A 26,748-nucleotide genomic window follows, 5' to 3' on the forward strand; every position below is an offset into this window, starting at 1 on the left:
CATAAAAGCTTGAACATGGTCTGCCAAATCCTGTCACTTCTCGGGGTCATCACAATCCATTCTTCAGGCTCTGCTCTTGGGGACTCTGTCCTGGAGCCCAAACGGTTGGCCTTCTCAGAGAAAGCGGTGTTTGTCCTGGTCAAGAGTGTAGTCCAGAAAAGTTCATAGAAAAGCCAAGTTCTGCAGTACACCCTTCCGCCCTCAAGTTTGAGAGCCAAGCTTGGAAGGCGCCTCTTTTCAAAGATGCTAGGTCTTTGCAGCCCCCAAACCTAACCCAGGCCTGTGCATTCCTGCCTTGGACTGTCTTCCTGCCTTGGCACTGCGTGGACCTCGAAAGAGAGGCGACCAGTCGGATGGGGTGTGCGCCGAGGGTCGGACCGGGAGGCGGGGAGGAAGCGGGTGAGACGGTGTGCTCCCGGGACCACAGCGCTCACGGGACGAGGCCGCCGCGGCGGGGAGAGCCAGCGCCGAGGAGCGAGGAAGCCAGCTCGGCCCCGTGAGCGCTGCCCGCACCCTGTGGCGCGCGGGGGACACAGACTGCCCGGCTGGCCCCTCGGGGCGAGGCTGGCTGGGGCGGGGCGGAGAGGGGCGGGGCGGGGCGCGGTGCCTGCGGCCCCGGCGCTCGGCAAGCTCTGAGTGTCCAACTTGGGAGCGCAGTGCACGGCGGCACCATGCGGTCCCACAATTTGGAGCCGATTTTTGACCGCGTGGGGCACTTCGGCAGGTAGGGAGCTGGGGGTGGGGAGGAGGAGGGACGACTGGCGGAGGGGAGCGGGAGCCACGTGGAGGAGGCGCCGGTGGGGTCTGTTTCTTTCCGTTGCGGTGGGGTTCTCGCGCGGCGCTAGCGATCCGAAAACCTGTCCCCCTGCTCTCGTGGGGAAGTCGGAACACCCGCGTCCAGACTGCTGACTCTGACCTGGCCTTGTCCTCTCGGGCTCTGGCGCGGAGACCTCCTCTACAGTGAGCAGAGGGGCCCCGGGGCTGGCCCTGCGGGTGGTGAGTGCGGCCCCGGCCGGCCCGCCTGCTGTGACAGGTGGGACCCGGGGCGCGTCGTCTGTGGGAGCCGGAGTCCCCAGGCCCGGCCGGAGACGCCCGGTCACCCTAGTAGAGGAGTGCCTGCCGGTCCCTGGCGGCCGGTTTCTCTGGTCCGCCAAACCGGCTCCTCTTTCACTTTCCCAGACAAGTGGCTGTCCAGCTCAGCCCTATAGGGTCTCCCTCTGTGCCTGGCAGGGAGTGCCCCAGGAACAACCGTTAGTCAGATTTTGTTGCCATTTATAGAAACCTAACAAGTGCCACGTACATTGTGTCGGGTGGTTGCACACAGTGCTTCATCTGATGCCCTTGCAGAGAAAATGTTTGCATCCTTAATGATTGGGAAACTGAGGCTGGTCCGGCCAGGGACCCACAGACACCCTACACTGGGACCCACATGGAGCCACTTGACAACCTCCTTTCATTTGTAAAATTGATTAAGACATTAAAATATTTCATTCACCCGTTCATGGAGAAACGCTCCTCTGTCTGACCCAGAAAGTTTTGGGGAGGAGAGGCAGCCTGGTCCGCGGCCATACAGCTTGATCATCCGAGATTGGAGCGGAGTCCAAATCCTGGCCTGCCTCTTACCTCTAATATGATTCTGGGAATACTGTGCCTCAGTTTCCTATCCCCAGAACAGGAATCACAGTCATTCCTGCCTTACCTCCCTCCCGGGCTTGTAGTGAGGAGATGATGCAGTGCTGCTCTCCAAGTTGGATGCTGCACAGAATTTGGTTATTCTTCTGTGTCCAGCCCCCAGAAAGGGGGTTGAGCGGTGAGCGGAGGGGCAAGAGGCCCCAGTTGTCCTCTGCTTCCTCCTGTTCTGCTGTGTCAGAAGCTCTTTGCACCTGTTACCTGCAGTCTTCACTACAGCTCCCTGAGATTGGTGGCATCCTTCATTTTACACAGGAGAAAGCTGGGGCTTGTGCCTCCCTCTTGGATCTGGTAATCCGAGGGTAGGGTTGGATGTCACCAGATGTCCATCAGTTTCCACAGCCCACGCTGTGAACTGTGATGCTCTCCTGAGCACTACAGATACCAACCCCAGGGCTCTACAGGGTCTTTATACATTATCTTGTTTTATCTTTCTTGAAGCAGAACAGCAGGGGGGTTACAAGATCGGCTCTGGGGTTGGATGTCTGAATTCCAGGCCTAGCTCTACCACATGCTAACTCTCTGGCTGTGAGCATTTTACTAACTATGTCCTCACCTGTAGAATGGGGATAATAATAGCACTCTAGGTATTAATTTCAAGGGTTCCACGGGCAGCCTCTCATTCATCCTTATAGTAGCCCTATGAGGTAAGAGGGACTAATACCATTCTCTCCCTCTGTATTTTAGGGATTAACTTGGGTCATTATATCAGTTGGTGTTTGGCTACCAAAGAGACCCCTCAGTTGGAAGTTTGTCCCTCTCCAGTAACTGTTCAGGGTAGGTTCTGTCCCATGGGATCATCCAGGGACCCAAGTGGCTGAGGCAGGTCTGTCGTCCACAGCATGGGGGCTCTCCCTCTGTGCTTGAAGCATCTGCCCTCATTGTCCTCACCCACGTGGGTCAGATGAAGGTCTGCATGGTGGGAGAAGAGGAGAATGGATTGGGGGAGACAACTCTTAGCCGGCCACGGTCATGTACATCAAAGTTTTAATATTCAGGATGTTCTCAGTAAGGCATGGCTGTTACTGTTACCTGGGTCCTCATCCTGGTGGGAACAGTTGGCTTGTGAAAGCAGCATGTAGCAAGGTAAGGGTAACAAGCTTACGGAAGAAGGTAAAAAAAAAAAACAAAACAGTGTGACCAGAGCACAGGACACCCCGTTTTCTCTGATATTTGCTCTAATTGTACTCTTTATTGTTTATAAATAGAAAGGGAAGTCATTGTGTTTTGTTATTAGCCTTCTTTTAAGGAAACCTAGTGACAATGTTAAGTAGAGAACCCTAATTATCTTTCATTTCTCATTAGTCATTTCTAGGGTGAGGAAGCACTATCCTAATCACCTTTAAGAGAGGAAAGCAGGGCACTTAAGAATTAAAAAGCCATTCCAGGTCTTGTCCTGCAGCCGTTAACTGAAGTTGCATAAATTTTGACTTCTGGCCCCTGTGAGAGGGAATTGAGGAATCACACTCAGGCATCTATGCTGGGATAGACGGAGAACGTGGACGCCCAAGTTGTCTTGATTTAAGGAGAGAAAGGATTTGACATATCAGAGTGGGAATGTGGAGTCTATAGCTGATTTACATCTATGGACATAGGTAGTTTTGTTTTGCTTTTTTTTTTTCTTCTTTTTCTTTTTCAGTATCTGAAGCTGTTTACGTTCTTCCCTTTTGACTTTGCCTTAGGAACATCATAGTTAGCTCTTCTATGCACTGACAGCATGCCATAATGCTGTACACGTATTAACTGTCTTCAGTCCCAGAACAACCCATTTTTCAGATAAGAAAACCGAGGCAGAGAAAGTTTAATGAGTAAGCTTAAGGAGTTTGTAAGTAACAGACACAAGATTCAAATCTTGGCAGTCTGGCTCTGAAGTCCCTACTCTTTTTTTTTTTTTTTTTTTTAAAGATTTTATTTATTTATTTGACAGACAGAAACCACAAGTAGGCAGAGAGGCAGGCAGAGAGAGAGGAGGAAGCAGGTTCCCTGCTGAGCAGAGAGCCTGATGTGGGGCTCGATCCCAGGACCCTGGGACCATGACCTGAGCCGAAGACAGAGGCTTTAACCCACTGAGCCACCCAGGCGCCCTGGAGTCCCTACTCTTAACCACACTGGGCTGGCACCCATTAGGCTTCTTTGTACAGAATAATATAAATCTAGGACTGACAGTCATTTCTTCACCTGTCACCAAAGTTATAGAGGTCCATTTTCTAAGGGTTCTGGTCATCTTTGTTATCCTTTGCTTCTGGGTTTTCTGCCCATTGTGTCTGTATGATTGTTTTTCCATTAGTGTGTCTCTCTAGCTGCGAACATGGTGGTGTGTTGTATCTGTTAGTATTATCCTGCAGGGGCCTTAGGTTGGGCCCATGGGTAACACCTGATGCACAACAGTCTTTGTAAGGGTGACAGTGATATGTCACAATGCTAGATGCCTAGGGAAGTAGGGTCTTGTTTTTTTTAAGAAGTTCTTCTTGCAACAGGGAAAGGGAAGTTTGAATTGAAAGGATACTCTGGATCTTTCTGGCACATAGAATGCATAGTTATGTGAACTAGCTTGGACTGTTCAGAGACTCCTAGGTGGTTTATTATTTCTGGATTAGGAAGTATGAGGCTGAGAGAAGGAAGGGGAGAGGTAAGCTCACAGTCATCCCCAAGAACGTTTTTGTGTGGCATGCTATGGAGTTCAGGTGTTAGGAAGGTCACCTTGCAGAATAGACAGTGCGTTGGAAGGGTGGGAGTTTGGGCAGAGCCCAGAGAAGACCTAGGGAAGAGCCCAGGGGAGATAAGGAGGGTCTGGACCGAGGCGGGGATGGGGGGATGTGAACAGGGAGGACTAGAAAGTCTTAACAGGTGGAATTGACAGGACCTCCTGCTTATGGAGGAGAAGTGGGAAGGCCCTCTTGGCCTTCCACCCCATGCCCCATATTTCTGCTTTGTGTAGATGATGGTGTCTGAAACTCAGAAACAGTTACACACTCCAGCTGGAGCAGGCTTGGGGCTGGGATCTATTTGAGAGTGTTCTGAGTTCCGCATGGGATTTCTGGGTTGAGACATTTAATAGGCATTTGGATAAATAATATATTGCTCAACAAGACGCCTCCTTGTCAGCATGGATTGGGTGGCCATTCAGGGCTGAAATCCAGCTGGTAGGCACCAGGTGGACAGACTGGGTGTGACTTGGTACCCATTCCAATCGTGCCTCGGCAGGGCGTTGGTGACTCCTTTTCCCGCTCTCTGGGGCTTGTAGATATAAAATGTTTAAGTTGATATATTACATATACACAGAAAAGTATACACTGTAATCTACAACCTGATGAATTACCATGAAGTACCACTGCTAGACCACCCATTCTCACACCCTTTCCCAAGCACTTCCCCCGCCCCCACTCACTACTGTCCTCATATCTGCTGCCATAGGCGAGTTTTGCCTGATTCTAAAGATTTTATTTATTTACTTGAGAGAGAGAGAGAGAGAGAGAGCATGAGCACAGATGGAGAGGGAGAGGCAGGGAGCCTGATGTGAGGCTCAATCCCAGAACACTGGGTTCATGACCTGAGCTGAAGGCAGATACTTAACCAGCTGAGGCACCCAGGTACCCCTAGTTTTACCTGTTTCCAAATATTATATAAATAGAGTAAAAAATCAGGTACTTTTGGTCTGGCTTCTTTTGTTCAACATCATATATGGAAGATTCACCCATACTGTATGTCACAGTACTTTGTTGATTTCCACTGGTGGACAGTGTGTCATGGCACGGATATTCCATGATTTATTCATCTGCTGTTAATAGACATCTAGATTGTCTCCAGGTTTGGCTTATCACATGTAGTTTGTCTTGTCTACATCGTTTAAGGTGTAGTATGAGGGTGAGAGAAGGAAGGGGAGACATAAGCTCACAATCATCCCCAAGAACGTTTTTTTATGGCATGCTAAGGAGTTCAGATATTAGGGAGGTCACTCTGCAGAACAGAAGGTGCGTTGTAAGGGCAGGAGTTTGTACCCACATTCTGTTGGGTGCCTACTGGGGAGAGGAATCACTCTGTTGCTGAGTGTGCCTGTGGTCAGCTGCCAAACAGAATCGCAAAGTAGTTATAACACATTATGCCTCACAGGCTGTTTGTGAGAGTTCCAGTGGCTCCACAACAGTTGTTAAGTATTTCAGATGTCAAACCTTGGATCAACAGATTGTTCAGCCAGAGAATTTGATTTCCTAGGGTAGTGTTTCTCATCCATATCAGGATCTCTTAGGAAACTTTTTAATCTTTATATAGAGTTCTGGATCCTACCTCAGACCTCCTGAAATACAGTCACTAGGGGTGGGAGAAGACAAATCCTAACTTCAGAGGCCTGCCAGGGTGGGTGGTATATGTGTGTGTGTGTGTGTGTGTGTGTGTGTGTGTGTGTGTGTGTGTGTGTAGGGAGTTTGAGTGTTGACTGTGGGGTTCAGGCTGCCAGGGGAAGGAGTTCAAACCAGGAAGGCAGCAATGAACTAGAGAAGCTGGTGGGATCCGAAGACCGGGCACCTGGTTGGTGCTGGGAATGGGGTCAACGGGAAGGACTAGAGGAGCTGGGAAGGGGGGAGGTGATGGTCAGTGGAATGTGAACTTTTCAATGGTGGAACCATTCGAGGGGATGAAACTATTTAGGTACCAACCCAGGTGCTAAAGTGCGTGAGCCAACACCCAGTGACCAGGACAAGGCCGAATAAAGTGTTATGCACATAGCGAGCTACAGGTGTAAACGGGGGGAGGGAAACGGGAAACCTCTGCTGTGCAAGAACAGGCCCATCTAGAATCTGCCTGACAGAAGCAGAACCACTCAGATGGGATTCTCGAATAGGCCCCTTCTAGCTAGTGATCAACCTTAACAGGCTGGGAAATGCTTCCTGAGAGATTGCCAGGGAGGGAAGAAAAACCTCCTGAATTCATCAGCCTGTTGCCTGGGGGCCGGTGACCTACCAGCCTTGCCAGGTGCTCACAGGCCAAGGGCAGAGCCTTGACCCTGGGACTCTACGTGACATCTAGGAACCTGTGCCTGGGGGTTAGTGACCTGGAGGGCTGGGGGGCTCCCACACTACCCTTTCAAGCTGTGGTCTTAGCCTCTCGGGATCTTTTGAGTCTCAACAAGTCAGGCTTGTCTTTCCAGCCTGCTGTTCCTATCCAGTCCCTCTATGTGGACTCAGTGAGGCGGATTTCTGATAGTCTTTCTTTGGGCAGGGGCACGTTTTCTGGAAAAACAGAGTTGGCTTCCCTCTAGCCCCAAGGACTCAAGCTTCGCTCTAGGCTCTTCTCTTGGTTGCCCATCCCCCAGAGACCCTGAGAATAGTATCTGTGTGTTCTCCCTCCCTTTCTGCTGCTAGAAAAAAGTCACTTGATTCTGGCTTACTTTTAGCTTTGTGTTTTTCTCTTCTGAACTAGCTGCCGGGGCCAGTGCCAGGTCCAGAGTTGAATTTTGAAATTGTGGCCAGCTCCGGCGTGTGGCGTCCTGATAGCTACAGCCCACTAAGTTGATTCCATTTTACTTTTTTTTTTTTTTTTAATCTACGCGGGGTTCTATGAGAAGTGAGGATGCCACGTACCATCTTGGCAGTGGTCCCTGAGGACTTGGGGGGTTGCCTGCTTGCTGACTTCACATCACCACTTCTGCGACTTTGCTTAGCCTTGCCAACTTGTGATAGCCTTCAGAGTGGGGTGTGTCCATCTCGTGGTGGGCCAAGATGATCTTTTGGAGAACCACAGAAAACACCCATTTTACATATGAACGTGTGTATACAAGTAAGTATATATGTGAAATTTTATTTCAATATGCATAAGGTGTTAATTCAGTATATAAATATTATATATCCATATATGTTCATTTTATACATCTCTGCACACACATACACACACTTTTTTTTTTTCTAATGGAGAACCCAGCCAAAAAAATACTTTCTCAAAATTCTTTATACACTGGCCTCTTGAGCACCTCTCTTTACCAGAGGCATTGAGGACACATTAACCTCAGTGCTGTTCACTTGAACCCTGAGGGATTCTGGGACATTCTACAGACACCGCACTACACACCAGGCAAGGTGCTATAGGAGATTCGAAAGTGGCTTCATTACAGTTTCTACCTTTATGGGACTTTCTTTCAACCTATTATGGGCCTTTTATTGTTATTGATTTGGTAGAGAAATAGAAAACATTCACCTGGTGTTCTCTAAAAACTCAACAGAAAGAACAGGAGTGCACTTGAGCTGTCTGTTGTGACCAGAGAAGAGAAAGCCATGGGAGAGAACATGAGTAAATGAATGACAGGTGTTTCATTTTAGGGGGATGAGAAGAGTGGAGAGAAAATACCGTAGGGGGAACAGGCAAGGCCAGCAATTCTCACAATGTGCCCTGTGCCATCTCGGGGTCTGCAAGGTCCAAACCACTGTCATGGTAACACAGAGACATTAGTTGCCATCTTTACTCTCATTTTTCATGAAGATACAGTAGACTTCCAGAGGCTAGCTGAAGTGTAAAAATGTATCAGATGGAATGCAGACACTGACTGGAGAAACTAGGGGTCTTCTTTTAATCTAAGTGGTGTGTGTATGTAGGGGGGTGTTGAAGATTTTATTTTTAAGCAACTTCCACACCCAATGTGTCTCAAACTCACAACCCCAAGATCCAGAGTCACACGTTCCACTGACTAAGCCAGCCAGGTGCCCCATTTTTATAAGTTTTAAATGCAAAATGCCACCATTCTTACTAATTTTGTTTCATTTTGTTTTGAAAACTATAGCTGTATGTTCTTTAATGTTAACATGTTTGAGCGGATGAATAAATATATAAAGTGTTCTCCATTTTAATTTCTAACACATACTGGCAACTCACATAAAGACAAAGCCCTTGGGATCCTCAAGATTTCTAAGAATATAAGGCCTCCTGAGAACAAAAAGTTTGAGAACAAGGGAGCTAAAGGATGGTTGGAAGCGCCTTCTAGGGAGGGGGAGCTCCAGGACCAGGTTGGGCAGCTCTGAGAAGTAGGCAGGGAGATGAAGATCATGGATGTCAACAGCGCCATTTGGCTTCGAAGTGCTCTGACGGCAGCAGTCTTTGTTTCCAGTTCAGTGGAATCGTTGTGTCTCCTGGTGGAAACATTCTTCCCTCTGGAGCTAAGATCTTTGGCTAGCAGAGCATAAGGATGTGGGAACAAGAAGCAACAATTTTGTTAACGGGTCCTTCGGTGTGACAGTGAGTGGTATAACTCCCATTTCCACCCCTTGATTCCTAGACTCATGGGTGCGAGAAATAGCACCATATATCGGAGCCTGATTCAGAGCATACACAGCTTTCTAGAGAATCTCTTCCTAGCCCTGCATGTTGTTGCCACCTAGCTGGCTTTGTAATTGAGTCTTCAAAAGGCTAGTCCACCATTCTCTCAAATCAACTGCTTCAGGATAGTAGGGAATGTGGTAACATCAGTAAGTGGTATGAGCAGGTTCCCGCTGCCGTTATTTCTTCTGCTGTGAAGTGAGTTTCTTCATCATAAGCAATGCTGTGTGGGATACCGCAGTGGTGGATAGAGCATTCTGTAAGTCTCGTAGTTTTGGCCGAAGCATTGTGCAGGGAAGGCAAGTCTATACCCAGTGTCTGTTCTAGTCAGGACGAAGTGTTGCCCACATGGTCTGCACAGTAAGCAGACACTCACCCCAGCCGTGGTGCCATATTGGGGCTCAGTGTTGGTCTCTGCTGCTGGCAGATGTGGTTCTCAGTGGTGTCTGAGCCAGATCAGCTCACCGAGATGCGGAGCCCATGCATGACCTGTGTCCCTGCCACCATAACCACTTTGTTCATGAGCCCAATGGGCAATGACAGGGTGGCTTGGGAAAGAGGCCAGCTAGTACCCGCAGGATGGATCATGCTATCTGCTGAGGAGGATTTTAATAATCCCTTTGGTGAGCATTCACATGGGACACCAATATCTTCACATTTCTTGCCTCTTCCTAGAGGTCTGCCCGCATACCTCCTCTTCAAATTTCTTTGACGCCCATTTTCTGGTCGTGTGCCCTCCAAGTCCTGACCATCCAGCCAAACCATCTGCCACAGCTTACATGTTGATATATGATCACATGTCTGGCTATTTCTCCTTCCAAGCAAAGTGTAACTAGGTGCATTGCTCGAAGTTCTGTTCACTGGGAGGGTTTCCTTTCACGACTGTCCTTCAGGCCTGTACCAGGGAGGGGCTGTCGTGCTTCAGCTGTCCACTTCCGGGCAGTGCCTGCATATGGTGTGGAACCATCTGTAAAATCAGGCCCAAGTCTTTTACTCCATCCTCTGACTTTAGGAGCTCCCATGAGTTGCACCATTGGTGCAAGCTGGGAGAGAGAAGGCCAAATATGCGAATAGTCAGTAGGTGTATGAAAAAGCTCCCTTTATCATTAATCACCAGGGAAATGCAAATCAAAAGCACAATGAGATATCACCTTATACCTGTCAGGGTGGTTATTATTAAAAAACAAACAAACAAAGGACAACACGTGTTGGTGAGGATGTGGAGAAGTTGGAACACTTGCGTGCTGCCAGTGGGAATGCAAACTGGTGTAGCCGCCAAGGAAAACAGTATGGAGGTTCCACAAAAAATTAAAAAATAGAACCACCATATGATCCAGCAATCCCACTTCTGGGTATATGTTTAAAAGAATTGAAAACAGGATCTCAAAGAGATATTAGCCCTTCCATGTTTATGGGTATCCCATGGGCAGCCCTAGTCACAATAGCTAAGATGTGGAAAGAACCTCCGTGTGTATCCACAAATGAGTGGGTAAGGAAAATGTGGTGTGTACCCTACAGTGGAATACTATTCAGCCTTAAGAGAAAGAAGGAAATTCTGCAATACACAGCAATATGGATGAACCTTGAGGACATTTTGCTAAGTAAAATTAGCCAGACACAAAAAGAATAACTATTGCATGACTCCAGTCATAGGAGGCATCTAAGATAGTAAAATTCATATAAAAAATATTTATGTATGTATGTATGTATGTATGTATTTAGTTGAAAGAGAGAGAGAGAGAGAGAGAGAGAAAGAGAGAGCATGAGAAGGGGGAGAGGCAAAGGGAAAAGCAGACTCCCTGCAGAGCAGGGAGCTTGATCTAGGACTCAGTCCTGGGTCTCCAGGATCATGACCTGAGCCAAAGGCAGTTGCTTAACCAACTTAGCTACCCAGGTTGTCCCCAGAAAGTTCATTCTTTAAATTCTATTCTGTTTAAAACTATGTTTAGTACCAAAATCTGTATTCATCAAGGTCCCCTAGAGAAACAGGACAAATAGGATATAGAGAGAGATACAGATGAGAGATGTATTATAGGAATTGACTTACACAGTTATGGAGTCACACAATGTGCTCTCTGGAGGCTGGGATCTAGGATAGCCGGTGTTGTACTTGTGAGGTCCAACTGAAGGCCTGAAAATCGGGGGGCTGATGATGTAAGTCGTGGTCTAGTTGCTACCAGGCTGGGTCTGAGGACCCCCAAGGGGTCCCGCAGGACCGGCCAAGAGAGTCCTTGACTGTGCACAGGATAGAAATCAAACCTGAGCCAGTGGGAGGGGAAAGCAGAGTTTATTTATTGAAAGTATAGAGAGAGTATAGACAGAACTTCTGGGAGATTCAGAAAGGAAAGGAGGAAATCTCGTCTTTGGTCAGGGTTCGGGGGTTTTTACTGAGGTTCGTGGTCTGGTGTACGTGTCCTCTTAGGCATCCAGGAACAAGTTAGTATGGAGACGAAAGGTGTTATTCCTTAGAGGCAGGGACCTTGGCGTTGAGATGGATGTCTAGCACCGGTGGTCTGAAATATGCCTATAACAGCTTCATCCGGTTGGTCGTTCTCACCTGGTTCTTCCTTGGATATTATCTGTTCTAAAGAAACCATTAACTCTGTGTTCCTTACAAGGAGGACCTACTGTCTGCCTTCTGAGGCATGTATAAAGTAGGCCCTAGCAAGAATAGAAGCAAGGGGGCACTTGGGTGGCTCAGTGGGTTGGGCCTCTGCCTTCGGCTCAGGTATGATATCAGGGTCCTGGGATGAAGCCCCACATTGGGCTTTCTGCTCAGCTGGGAGCCTGCATCCCCCCTCTCTCTCTGCCTGCCTCTGTGCCTACTTGTGATCTCTCTCCCTCTGTCAAATAAATGAATAAAATCTTAAAAAAAAAAAAAAGGAATAGAAGCAGGAAAAGGAGCAAAAGGCAGGTTTTTATGGAGTCCTTCACTTTCCCCGTTTGGGTCTGAGTCCAAAACCCTGAGAACCAAGAATTCCAATGTTCAAGGGTAGGAGAAGATGGATGTCTCAGCCCCAGCAGAGAGAATGAATTTGCCCTTCCCCCACCTTTTGCTATAGTCAGGCCCTCAGTGGGATCAGCATGCCCACCCACCAGTGAGAGTAATCTCCTTTACTCCATCTACCCATTCAAATGTTAATTTCACAGACACATCCAGAAATAATGTTTACCAGGTATCTGGGCTTAGCCCATTCTTGTTGACACATAAAATTAAACAAAACATCATAGACTTGTAGATTTATTTTACACCTTGGGATATACCATGCTATTTATTTCGTTGCTCAAATCGTGAGCTTTTTCAGATGGATTCCTGTGTCCCTGTGACATGCCCCCAACCTTTTGTATTTTTACATGCCTCTTTACTTTCTGATTCTATAAGATGCTTTAGCCATACTTTTAATTTTTCCTGTTCTGTCCTCAAATTAGCCATTTTTCCTGGTTCCTTTTAATGAAGAAATGGTATTTAGAAAACAAAATCTGGGCACTGGGTGTGCGTGCTGCTATTGGGATGTTGATGCGGATTGGCCAGGTTTGAGAACCCAGAGGATGTCCTGCAGGATCAACCAGGAGAGTCCTTGGCTTTGTGCAGTCTAGAAACCAAATGTGAGCCAAGAGGAAATGAGAGCAAGGTTTATTGAAGACATAGAGAGAGCAGATATAGACAGAGTCTCTGGGAAAGTCGGAAAGGAAAGGAGAATGAGTTTCATCTTTGCTTGGAGTCTGGGGTTTTTATTGGGGATTGTCTGGTGCAGCATCTTCTCAGGTATCTGGGAACAAAGATGAGTGTTTAGTTGTCCCCCATAAGTCACTTATGCCTTGCAGCCAGGGGTCTTGATGAGTTCGTGGTCTTGGAAAACATTCTTTATGACTCCACCTGGTCACTCCTTAGATGCTATCTACTATACTGGAAGTCTCCAAAGAAATCATGAACTCCTTGGCCTTTATAAGGAGGACATACATTATCTGTTCTGTAAGGCGTGTGTAAGGGGTGGGGTGTAGGTCCTAGGAAGACTAGAAGCAGGAAAAGTAGTTTTTCATGGGGTCCCTTTAGTTCCCCGTCTCAATGTCATTACTTGTGGGTTCACCTAACATAGTTATGTATATATGATAACAAATAACACATATATGTATGGAAACATCTAATTATTTCTGTATTTATCCATCTGTATATATATTAAGCTAAATGTGATGAATACCCTTCATATTTACTTATAGTCTTTTTGAACCTGTAGGCCAGATATAGTAACTTGCTTTTTTTCTCTTTGCAGATTTCAGAAATTCCTCTATTTTATATGTGCCTTCCAGAACATCTCTTGTGGTATCCACTACTTGGCATCTGTGTTCCTGACAGTGTCCCCCTACCATACTTGCAGGCCTCCAGGCAATGTGAGTCAGGTTCTTTTCGGCAATATCTCTATTTGGAGGTTGGAGGACATCTGGATCCTGTTTTTCACAGGCCGTAAAGATCAGATTATAGTGCAGCTGCAGAATGGTGAGGTCTGGGAGCTGACAAGTTGTCACCGATTCCGGAGGGATGACAAGTCTGCTTTGAACTCTGATTATAATGGCCAGAAGAGTAGCTTTCCTTGTTTGGATGGCTACATCTATGACAAGAGCAAGTGGGACAGCACCGTGGTGACTCAGTGGGATCTGGTCTGTAACCGAGAATGGTATGCAAGGATGGTCCAGCCCGTATTTATGGTGGGAGTCCTGCTGGGAGCGATGATTTTTGGCCACTTTTCTGACAGGTAAAATGCAGTATTTCGGTTTGTTGCATCAGTGTAAGGCTCATTTTCCTATCTGATTTTCTTAGAGGTCAGGAAATTATGTTGAAAATTTTAGTCATATTCACACCTCCTATCTAGATACCTACCTCTTTGCTGATCTGTTATTTAGGGACACACAAAAAACCTAGTAGTTAGAGCATGCGTTCTGATGATAGCCGACCTGGGTTCAGATCCTGGTTCTACCTTACTAGCCATGAGCCCTGGGAAAATTGTATGACCTGTGTTTCAGAAACTAGTTTGTAAGCTGGTGATGAAAATAATAGCACTCACTTCAAAGGGTTATTGCAAAATTAATGCAGAAAAATTACCTTGGACATATAGCAACTCAATAAATACTTGTTATTACTTGAATATATATATATATATATATATATATATATATATATATGTTTAAATAGACTTGCTTTTTAATAGATATAGCCTGGTTCTAAGCAGTAATATCTGTGAAATTGTGGATTTGATACACTAGCCATATTTAAAAAAAAACACACACACAAAAATGGGTACATAACATTTACATAAAGCAAAGTTCCTCCCTATGGACGTGGACTACACTTTAAGTACCTGTGCTAATACACAGAGATGAATTTATTTGGTCCCATAGTTGTGAATTCTATAGGCAGGTGCTGGGTCCTGGGAACCTGAAGGCAGCAGCTTAGGTCAAAATCCCTGCCATTGGGGTGAACTAGTCTAATGGGGCCAACAAACATGTCCAGAATAAAAGTATAGGCTTTGTTGTAGCCGGGGCCATACTAAAAGTGAAAGCCAATGGAGGCAGAGTCTATGGAAGCCTAAAGGGAAGAGTGCCCAGGTCTCCCCACTTCTCATTGACATCCCATGAGGTGCTGTTTGAATAATGAAATTAGGGAAGTGGAGTCTAGTTATTATTTGGTGGCTGAAGTTATGTTTCTATGATTAAGAATCTTCTGTTCTGTAACTGCCTTCCTGGTAGTTGTGTGGAAGGTGTGGAAATGAGGCCAGTCAGAGCCAAAACCTATGGTCAGAAGGCACCATGAGTAAGAGTCAGCAGAAGCAGTAGGCAGCAAAAGCAGCCCTCTGCACAAAGACTTCAAATACTAGAATTGTCCGGGGTAAGTCAAAAATCCACTATGTTCACTGCTCTTAAAGGAATAGATGACAAGCTTAAAATTATTGATAAAAACCTGGACATTGTATTTTAACAAAATGAGAAAAATTAACTAAATTTATTTATTTATTTACTTATTTATTTAAAGTAAGCTCTTTGCCCAACATGGGGCTTGAACTCATGACCTCAAGATCAAGAATCGCATGCTCCACCAACAGAGCCAGCTAGGCACCCCCTGGAAATTGTATTTTAAAATGTTATAAAATTGAAGAATAACTGCCTAGAACATCTAGAAATACAGACCAAAATAAGTGACTGACAAATTCCTGGTAGTTGTGACAACCTGTTATATACAAGTAAAGAAAGAATGAATAAAATGGATGAGAGCTCAGAAAAAAATTATTAATAATAAACATCAGAGAGCCAGATGGAAAATATGAGAGATTAAAATTCATGACGGTGGAGGGGTAAGGTCTGAAATATACTTAGTATTAGAAACTATTCAATGGAATTTACTACATTAACAGAGTAGAGGACAAAACTCATATTTGCAACTCAATAAATACAGGAAAAACATTTGATAAATTTCAAAATTAATTCATGACAAAAACTAAAAGTAGAAGAATGTCCTTAACCTGATAACAGGTATCTACAAAAAGATCTACCATGAACATCTTAATGTAAAATGTCAAAAGCTTTTGCTTTGGAATCAGGAACCTACAAAGATATATGAAACACTGCTTCTGCCTAGTTTTGTGCTAGAGATTCTAGTACTATAAAGCAAAACAGTGAAGGAAAAAAGAGGGAGAAACAGAAGGAGAGAGAAATGCCTAAGCAAAAAGAAGGAAAAAAGCCATTATTTTTAGCATACAATTGTGTATGAAGAAAATCCAACCGATGAATTGTTAGAATTAATGAACATTTAATGAGATTGCTCGATATGTTATCAATACATATAAATTAATTATGTTTATATCTACTAGTAGTAAATAGAAAAATTTTTAAATGCCATTGCAGAGTCCAGAAATGAATTAGTCAGTCAATTAATCTATAACAAAGGAGGCAAGAATATATGAAGGGGAAAAGACACTCTTTTCAATAAATAGTGCAGGGAAAACTGAACAGCTGCATGCAAAAAAATGGAACTGGACCACCTTCTTACATCATACATGAAAATAAATTCAAAACGACTTAAAAAACCTAAATATGAGACCTGAAACCATGAAATGCATAGAAGAAAACATAGGGAGTAATCTCTTTGACATTGGCCTTAGCAACGTTTTTCTAGCGATATCTCCTCAGGAGAGGGAAATAAAAAACAAAAATAAATTATCGGGGCTACCCAAGAATAAAAAGCTTTTGCATAGTGAAGGAAACGATCAACAGAATGAAAAGGCAGCCTATGGAATGGGAGAAGATATTTGCAAATGATATATACATAAGGGGTTAGTATTCAAAAGCTACAAAGAACTTATACAACTCAACATCAGAAAAACAATCTGATTAAAAAACGGGCAGAAGAAAAAAACTGGGCAGAAGACATGCAGATGGCCAACAGACATGAGAAGGTGCTCAACATCACTAAATGCAAATCAGAACTACAATGAGATACCACCTTACACCTGTCAGAATGGCTAAAATAAATTAAAAAAAAAACCACACAAGAAATAACAAGTGTTGGTGAAGTTGTGGAGAAAAGGCACCCTTATGCACTATTAGTGGGAATGTAAATTGGTGCAATCACTGTGAAAAAATAGTATGGAAGTTTCTCAAAAAATTAAAAATAGGAATATCATATGATCCAGTAATTCTACTACTGAGTAATTACCCAAAGAAAATGGAAACACTAATTTGAAAAGATATATGTATTCTTATGTTTACTGTAGCATTATTTACAATAGTCAAGATATGGAAGCAACTTAAGTGAAGGAAGGGAAGATCTTTTTTAAGACACAAAAAGCACTAACCATGAAGGAAAAAATGAATAAATTTTACTTCACTAGAATTTATGTCCATGAAAAGACACCATTAAGGGAAGAAAGACAAGCTAGAGAGAAAAAGAGAGAGAATATTTGCTTTACATATAACTAAAAGATTAGAATCCAGGATACTTAGAGGACTTTATATCAATAGGAAAAAGATAGACAAACCAAATAGAAAACTGGGAAAAAGATTTGAAGAGAAAATCCAGACAGCTAATGGAAAGAGGAAAAGGGTGTCAATGATCTATAACCATACTGTTTATTTTTGACCAGTTGTCAAAAGTAGAAAGTCTTGTAATGCCAAGTGTTGGTGAGGATAATGGGTAATAGGATATCTCGCCCTGCTGGTGTGAAGGCAAATTAAGACTGCCAATTAGGAAAACTTTGAAGAATCGTTTCTCATTATACAGAAAATTTGGAGATGTGCACAACTCACATGTCCCAGGGGTTGGGCCTTGGAGATGCCCTTGCATGTATCCACATGGGTATGTGCATCAGAAGTCTCTTACAGCATTGTTGCTACCAGCCTGGCCATGCAAGGAACCCAGATATGCTTCAGCCATGTTGTAGACACACGTATGGCAGTATTTCTTGCTGTGGGTTGTGTGGCCATGCAATGGATGAAACATTGCTCAGAGAGGAATCTCCAAAAATGGTATTGAGTGAGAGAAGCAAGACATAAAATAAGATGTACAGTACTGTTTGATGATAGAAAGTTCAAAAACTAGCAAAAGTAACCTATCTTGTTTTGGGCTGTCTATAAACATGGTAAAATGGAATGAAAAACAAGGAATTAATGGTTGCTGAAATTAGGATAATGGTCCCTCCAAAAAGGGTGCAAGGAGTTGGGTTTGGAAACACCAAGAGAGATGTGAGAAGCTATTGGGAGGGTGGCAATGGTCCCTTTCTTACTTTGGGTTGTGAAATCACAGATGTTTTAGTCTTTATTATTCTCCAAATTGTACATACGTTTTTGTAGGCGTTCTTTTGTATGTATGATGTAATAAAAAGGCAAGGAAATAAGATCTGATTCCATCGTTATAGAGCTAACAGTGGAGGAGAAAGACTTTTAAGTAGATAATTTCAATGAAATGTGACAAATGCTTTTAAAATAACAACTCACATTTATGCACCATTTACTATGCACTGGGTGCTATTTTAAATGTCTTGTGTATTATCTCATTTAATTATTTAAAGAAGTCTGGGAGGTAGGCAGTATTGGCCCTATTTAAAGTACCGGTGTAGAAAAGGAGGCACAGAAAGCTCATTTGGAGGGTAAGCAGTGGAGCTGGGATTTGAACCCAGGCCTGAACACCTGATTACTACAGTGCGTTGTCTCTTTATTTCTGCTGCAAGACCCCAAGGGGATGGTCAGAAAAGCCTACATGTTTGACCTGGGTTTTAGATGCTCACTGGGAATGCTTCTAAGGGGGAGGGAACAATTTTATGTCACAAGATAGCCTAGCACATTCAGGGAATTGTGGGGAGGCCCATTTGGCAGAAGCATAGGATGGATAAAGGTAGTGAAGTCAAACCACACCCAGGTTTGTTTTTATTTCTTGGAAGTGTGATTGGGGAGTGCGCTCGTTTGACATTAGGAGGGCTAGTTGGGAGGCCTTTGGAATGAAAGAGGTAGGAAATGGTGAAGGATGAAGGCAGGGGAGACAGAGAGGGTAAGATGGACACATATTGAAGAGGCTTTTTTTTTTTTAAGATTTTACTTATTTATTTCAAAGAGAGAGGGAGAGAGAGAGAAAGCACAAGCAGGGGGAGCAGGAGGCAGAGGGAGAATCAGTCTCCCCGCTGAGTAAGGAGCCCCACGTGGGACTCAATCTTAGGACCCCAGTATCTTGACCCAAGCCGAAGGCAGATGCTTAAATTGACGGAGCCACCCCAGTGACCAAAGGAGGCATTTTTAAACAGACATAATTTGGTGACCACTATGCAGGAGGGAGAGGATTTGGGGAGAATACCAACCAATTCAGGAAACATGAGGGAAAGAGCCACTTTAGACGAAAGGGAAACATGTTTGAGTATGTTTTCCAATGAGCATATCCGATCCCTAGATTAAGAAAAAAAGGGAGAATCAAAACATCACCACCAGCAATAATAAAAGGTGGCAGCTGTGCAGGACATGCAAATGGAGAAGAACCAATAGGAGCAGAAGGCAAGGGGGAAGTTAATCTTGTGTCTTTAGGAATCCAAGCCAGGCCAGCAGATGACAAGCAAGGGCAGAGAGCATGCAGGAGAGGACTTGAGGAAATGCCAGCATTGAGGCAGGTGGGCCCTCACAGCAAATGTGGAAAGCGGAGTTCTGCAAACTGATACAGGGAGTGGGCCTTCAGGAGCAAGAGGGTCAGTGACACTAGAGAGAAACATGTGAAGACTGAGGGAGGCAGCCTGGAGGTCTGTGGGGACTGGAGAGTGATCTCAGAAAAGCCAGTGGTGACCTGGCGGTCAGTGGCTAAGGAAATGTAGGAGTTGAGGAAGTAGGGATTTCTTAGGGAGAAGCCATCAATGGAAGAAAGGCAGGATGTAATGTGGCTGAAAGAGGGACGGGGTCCAGAGAAGGTTCTTGTCATTGGCTGGAAAAGACTTAAACTGAAAGGAAGGAGTCAGAGGAGAGAGAAAGAGAGAGGTAAACAAAGTATTTGTTAGAGGAAGTTCTCGGGAGGTGGGAAGAGGCATGATCCAATACAAAGATGGCAGACTGGTATTTGGAGAGGAAAGGGTGTGTGTCTCTAGAGCAGAGGGAGGAAGAGAGAGCTGAGTGCAGACACAGGATGTGTTGGCAAGTGGACAGAGCAGGAAGTTGTGGGGCTTTCTCTGATGGTCTCTGTTCTGTGCAGGAGATGGGTGGTAGAGACATTGTGGGTGGTAGATGGGTTGATGGGGGATGGGTAAAACATATGAAATGGCATTCAGGGCTCAGATGAGTTTGGAGAATGTGGGTGTGTAGGGCCAACCATCCCTGCTAGTATGTGTGGGAGCATAGAAGGCTGATGGTGTGCAGAGGATGGTTTTTTAAAATTTGCTTCCATATCCTCTGCTTTACCAGGCAGATGTCTTGGTTGGAATCTCAAAGCTATGTTCTTTTGCCTTGAAATGATCTCTCAGGGATAACTCACAAGGAGAAAATCTTTGAGAACCACATATCTAATAAGGGTTCAGTATCCTGAATATATAAAGAACTCTTACAAGTCAACAATGAAAAGACAAAGAACCCAATTCAAAAATGGGAAAAGGATTTGGATAGATATTTCTTTAAGGAATGTATACAAATGGCCAATAAGCACATACAAAAATGTTCACCATCATTAATCATTAAGGAAATGTAAATCAAAACCACAATGAGATACCCCGGCACATTCACTAGGATGACCATCCTCAAAAAGACAGACAACAACAGACAAGTGTTGCCAAGGATGTAGAGAAGTTGGTCCCCACATACACTGTGAGCAAGATCATAAAAATGGGGCAGCCACTTGGGAAGACAGTTTGGCAGTTTGTCCAATGGTTAAACATCGAGTTACCGCATGACCCAGCCATTCCACTCCTAGATATACACCCAAGAGAACTGAAAACATAAATTCACACAAAATTTTGCTTACAAGGTGTTCATGGCAGCATTATTTTCAAGAGCCAAAAAGTAGAAACAATCCAAATTTACATCAAGTGATGACTATGCAAACAAATGTGGAATAGCCATACGTCGGAGTGTTATTTAGATCCAAAAAGGGAGGAAGTGCTGCTGTACACTTTCAGCACCCAGGTACAGACAGCATACACGCCACAGCCATAGACGCTCCAAGACGAGACTTGAAGTCGCATAGAAGCCAGACGCAGCAGGTCAGATGTTCTGTGACTCTGTTCGCATAAAATCTCCAGAACAGGCAAATCTCTAGAGACAGAACTGTGGTTGCCAGGAACCGGAGGGAGCAGAAAAGGCAGAATGATGGCTCCTGGGTGCACAGTATCTTTTTTGCAGTGATGAAAATATCCTGGAATTAATTCGTCATGAGCGTGGTGCAACTTTGTAAATATACTACAAGCCACTGTAGTGTAAACTTTAAAAAAAAAGGTTGAATTTCATGGTCTGCGAATTATATCTCAATTTTAAAAAATCCGTCAGGAATGCAATTTGTTTGTTTGCTTTTTAGACAAAGAAATGCCCCCTCCCCGTTAGGAAAATATGTGGCAACTAAGCACCTTGTTCCAGGAGCAGAATGTAGCAAGACCTCTGTTTTTTTTTTGTTTTGTTTTAAAGATTGTATTTATTTATTTGACAGAGAGAGACAGGAAGAGAGGGAACACAAGCATCAGGAGAGGGAGAGGGAGAAGCAGGCTTCCCACTGAGCAGGGAGCCCAATGGGCTCATGCCAAGACCCTGGGTTCATGACCTGAGCCGAAGGCAGGCGCTTAACCACTGAGCACCCCAGGCGCCCCAATACATAAGCTATTAAATACACAGGTAGTATTCACCTTTCGTGAATTGGAGAGGATGTTTGAACTGTTACTAACCATACCTTGGTTTTCCTGCTGTGTGATTCTTATTTTTCAGGATAGGAAGGCGGTTTGTCTTGTGGATCACAAGCACTGGAATATTTTTCTTTGGCGTCGCCGTGGCGTTCTCATCTGATTTTTACACTTTCATGATCACACGCTTTCTTCTTGCTATGGTGAGTTGTGTGTGTGCTTTTTAAAACAAACAAACAAACAAACAAACAAAAAACATCTCATTAATTCTTCTGCTGTATTTTCATCTCGAGCCTTTCTCAGTTTGGGTCATTTAGAATGTGGTGAGAGAGAGCAAGGACTTGTCTTTGTTCACTCCAGTGGGACCTTTTTCTGTGCAATAGTAGTGCCCTGTATTTACAGTGAAATTCATTAACATGAAAAGTGGTTGCTTCCTAGGCAGACTTCCTGTCTGACGGCACACCTGGCACGTGATCCACATTCCATAATCACTAAGGCATTATTTCATTTCTGAGCAATTCTATTGGTCGAGTCAGGCCCCCTAGGCAGGAGCCAAACAGATGCTTAAGGTGTACTGTTAAGAAAGTCTTTTGTATACTGTGTGGTAGGAATGAACACTAGAAGGCCTCAGGCTCTTCTGTTACGAGGAACAGGGAAATATAGGGAAACGGGCATGAGTTTGCACACCAACTTTGTCAAATTTTGGCTTTCTCACTGTGTGGCCTTGGGCAAACAGATATTTTGGCTTTTTCACTGTGTGGCCTTGGGCAAACACTCTTTGGGCCTTAGTTTCTAAGCTGTAAACTGTAGAAAATACTCCCTGTTTCACTGGGTTGTTTTCAGGAGTCCGTGAGATTAAAGTTAAGTGCACGGTAGGGCGCCTGACACAGCATATGCCATCCTTCCGGTGGGGACTGTTACCGGAAGTGGATCAGCCAGTGACAAAGCATCCCCACACTTGGTGAGGCATCCAGACAGGGTCCAAATGGCCAAATGGCAGAAGCAGTGAGTCCTGTGGGAGGTCACCGGTCAAGGAGAGTGGAGTGAAGTTTCTACTGTGGGAGGAGCTTGTGACCTTGCTAAACCCAGGGACAGGCAAGCATCCCCTCTCACCGGGACGTATGAGCCAAGATTCCGGGGAGAGGCCAAGGAATGTGATCTCAGGAGAGGTCCTGGCCCTCACAAAGCAGGCGGGTGCGTAAGTTTTGGAGTCTTCCCTAATGGCTGGACAGGGTTCCTAGGAAGCCACGTGCATGCCCAAGGATGGGGACGATGCATAAAAAGAAAAAATTTAGGAGAATTGGAGGCGTAGCCCCCTTTTAATTTAATTTTATTTTATTTTTTAAAAGATTTTATTTATTTATTTGACAGGCAGAGATCAAGTAAGCAGATAGGCAGGCAGAGAGAGAGAGAGGAGGAAGCAGGCTCCCTGCAGAGCACAGAGCCCGATGTGGGGCTCAATCCCAGGACCCTGGGATCATGACCTGAGCCGAAGGCAGAGGCTTTAACCCACTGAGCCACCCAGGTGCCCCGCATAGCCCCTTTTAAAAAAGTACTTATATATATTTAGGAATGTAAAGAGTTTTTAACACAAAAGTTAACAACCAGCAGTCTGTGTCCATTAAGGACAGAATGAGAGGAGATGGCTCTAGGCTTGCAGAGTGAGATTTGATGAACACTTTGGTGGGAATGATGGCTCAGTGGAAGCACAGGTATGGAGAGACTGTGAAGGTCCTCTTTTGGAAGGCTTAAGAGGATGCATTCTGAAAATAGCTGTTTCAGTCTTGCAAACACCATGTGTTTATTTCCGGAACGGAGAAAATGAGACAGCCACTCTTTGAATGCATTTGTAAATGTAGCCTTAAATTTTTGTCTTCGATTTTCATGAGAAATGTAGTTGGGGTTGAATTCTGAGTAGGGAAGATGCAGACAGACTCATTTAGTCAACGTATTTATTAGAATCTGCCCGCAGAGTAAGCTGGACCAGACTATTTCAATGACCCTACAGCGTAGTGGAAAGGCGAGACACTCATGGGCCATCCTGGAAGATACAATGTTGACAATGGTGGCATGACAGTGGGGGGTCTTAAGCTGGGAAGGTGGAGAGTCTGGAGAGTCACAGGCTTTTTAGTTCTGAGGAATGGGTAAGAGAATGTTCCAGGCAGAGGCAGCAAGTAAGAAGGCCCTAAGATGAGAAGGAATTGAAAGTCCAGATGTCTGGAGAATAGAGAGGAGATAAAATACCTTGATGAGGCTGAAAGTGTCGGGGATGATTAGCCAGGGCCTCAGAGGATGATCAAGAGTTTGTGTCATTTCCTAGAGGCAATGGGAATGTCCTGAATGGGCTCAGGTGGGGCCAAGTAGCTACTCTGCCTGCTCTGTTGGGGGAGGGGAGGTGGTGTCCGGGGAGATGGGAAGAGCAGAGTGTTATCAGTGGAGGTGACGGGTGTGAATGGATCCAAAGAGTGTTTTGGGATTACATAGTTGTATGGATTGTCTGTACCCAGTGACAGAAGTAACCACTAAGAAGTGGGAGTGGACTCCGAATTAATATGGAAAAAAAAAACCCTGCTGGGCACTGGTGTTACCTCTTAACTTACTGGGGGAAATTTAGAGTATTTGACAGTAATCACCATCTTTGTGTACTGTAACAGCAGCAGTTACCAAACAACTAGATTTTTGGGTGTGGGAGTCCTCATGATCAGGGTTCGCTATCTGAGTCTTGCAATTACAAGGTTGTATGAAGAAATGGAAGCTGTTGTCACAAAAATATTAAACCAAGCATTCGTGCAGGAGAGGCCCCACCACGCACATCCCTGCTTACTGCTAGTGTCAGCCCCTCTGGCCCAGGAAATTGCTTGTAGGTTAGCCTCTTTCTGACTCTCTGATGCAAGGAGAAATTGCAGGTCTTACAAAAGATGTTTGATTACAAATGTCTTTGAGAGCAATGGGGAAAACCAAATCAACCTACCCAAATCCCTTGGCCTGTTGGGATGTGGCAGAACTAGACCAGTTAACTTTTGAAGAAATTAACATCCACAAGGATAATGACATGATGAGCCTTCAAAAGATTATGATTTGAATATCAAAGGATTAAGAGAGGCTTTTGGCTCTTAAATAATTTTGTAAAAATTAACTTTCTGATTTGCGCTATAGAAGTCAAATGTGAAATACTCTGGAAGGAAAAATTCTAATCCCCTCATCATCCACCCCCCTGCCACACACACAAAAGTCCATCATTTGATTCATTCTTTGTTTATTCCAAGAATGATCACCTATTGCCATTATAGTCTAAATTTTGTTAAAGATAGGCTTGTTTTCAAAATAAAGTTATTTTCCCCAATTTTAAAAATTGTGGTGAAATACACATAACATAAAATTTACCATCTTAGCCACTTTTAAGTATACATTTCAGTGATACTAAGCACATTCATATTGTTGTGCAGCCGTAATCACTATCTATCTCCAGAACACTTTTCATCTTGCAAAACTGGAACCCTGTACCCATTAAACACTAACTCTCATTTCCTTCTCTCCTCAGCCCTGAGCAACCACATTCTGCATTCTATCTCTATGATTTCAGCTACACTGTATACCTCATATAAGTGGAATCATACAGTATTTAATTTTTTTGTGATTGGCTTATTTCGCTTAGTATAATGTCCTTAAAGTTCAAGCCTGTTGTAACATGTGTCAGAATTTCCTTCGATTTTAAGGCTTAATAATAATCCATTATCTAGATAGACCACATTTTGCTTGTCTGTCCATCTGTCCATGGATGTTTGTGTTGCTTCCACATTTTAGCCATTGTGAATAATGCTGTTACAGACATGGGTATACAAATATTTCTTTGAGACCTAGCTTTCAATTATTTTGGGTATATATCCAAAGTGGGACTGCTGGGTCATATGGTAATTCTATTTTTAGTTTTTTTGGGGGAATCCCCATGCAGTTTCCCATAAGAGCTGTATCATTTTATATTCCCACCAATAGTGCACAAGAGGTCCAATTTCTCCATATCCTTGTTCAACACTTGTTATTTTTTGGGTGTTTTCTTTTTAATTAATAGCCATCCTAATGGTTATGAGGTGGTATCTCAATGTGGTTTTGATTTACATTTCCCTAATGGTTAGTGATGTTGAACATCTTTTCAGGTGCTTATAGGCCGTTCATATATCTTTTTGGAAAAATCCAAATTTCTTTGCTCATTTTGAATTGGATTGCTTGTTTTGTTGTTGAGTTTTAGGAGTCTTCTATATATGCTGGTTATTAATTTCTTATTACCAGATACATGATTTGTAAATATGTCATTCCATAAGTTGTCTTTTCACTCTGTTGGTAGCCTCCTTTGACGCACGGAATTCTAATTTTCATGAAGCCCAGTTTATTTTCTCTTTTGTTGCTTGTTAAAGTTTCAACCAAATCTTTTTCTTCACATTAGTTGTCAATTTTTTTGCCCCCATTTAACAGTTTAGGGTTTAATAATAAGGACCTGTTGTATGTAGAGTAATTGGTATGCACGTTTACAGTTACATTAACTGAGAAATAAACGCACGCTACAGAGGAATGCTTACATGAAACCCAAGGCAGAGTCTAACATATATCACACATATCCTGTCATCTCTATCATACTTAGCCTCTCGAGTTTGGCCTTTTGGGGTGGTGAGGGTGGGGGATGGGTGGAAAGAACCATTTAAAGAAGGATGGATTGACTTAACCACCATTTTACAAATGTGGTAAGGGTCTCAGAAAACAATTTTTGTCATTTTCCTTCTTGCCTATGTGTGATATGCAGAGAGATCAGACCCCTTAGCAGTTAATAAATGTGACCTTAAATCTGGACCACCCTCCCTGCTTTGTTTTTCAGTCTGGAAGTGGCTATCTCGTGGTGGTGTTTGTCTATGTGATGGAATTTATTGGCATGAAGTCTCGGACGTGGGCATGCATCCAGATGCATTCCTTTTTTGCCATTGGAACGATGGTGGTGGCTTTGACAGCCTACTTTGTCAGGACCTGGTGGATCTATCAGATAATCCTTTCCACAGTGACTGTCCCCTTTGTCCTGTGCTGTTGGATACTCCCAGAGACACCTTTTTGGCTTCTCTCACAGGGAAGACATGAAGAAGCACAGAGAGTAGTTGATACGATGGCCAAGTGGAATAGGGTGAGCTCCTGTAAACTGTCAGAACTTTTGTCACTGGATCTAAATGGTCCTGTTGGTAATGAACCCTCTGAAGTTAAGAAGCACAACCTGATAGATCTGTTTTCTAACTGGAATGTTGGAACAAGGACACTTATTGTTTGGCTGATTTGGTTCACTGGGTGTTTGGGATTCTACTTCTTCTCCTTGAATTCTGTTAATTTAGGAGGCAATGAATATTTAAACCTCTTCCTCATGGGTAAGTAGTTAAAGTATATTTAAGTG

The 26,748-nt window shown here is 44.1% G+C and overlaps 1 protein-coding gene across 1 annotated transcript in view; it reads left to right on the top strand.

Annotated features, from left to right (window-relative positions):
• The first annotated feature begins 633 nt into the window (after positions 1 to 633).
• The window catches only part of LOC111158289 (solute carrier family 22 member 16), a 39,418-nt gene continuing 13,303 nt past the window's right edge, over positions 634 to 26,748 (top strand). Inside the window, exons 1-4 of the mRNA XM_022520225.1 lie at positions 634 to 724; positions 13,260 to 13,739; positions 21,409 to 21,526; positions 26,191 to 26,722. Coding sequence (XP_022375933.1) covers positions 672 to 724; positions 13,260 to 13,739; positions 21,409 to 21,526; positions 26,191 to 26,722 — 1,183 coding nt within the window. The 5' untranslated portion in view covers positions 634 to 671. The remainder of the gene's footprint in view (positions 725 to 13,259; positions 13,740 to 21,408; positions 21,527 to 26,190; positions 26,723 to 26,748) is intronic.

Source organism: Enhydra lutris, unplaced genomic scaffold (assembly GCF_002288905.1).
Source record: "Enhydra lutris kenyoni isolate GAN:26980312 unplaced genomic scaffold, ASM228890v2 scaffoldscaffold58, whole genome shotgun sequence".
NCBI classification, from domain to species: Eukaryota; Metazoa; Chordata; class Mammalia; order Carnivora; family Mustelidae; genus Enhydra; species Enhydra lutris.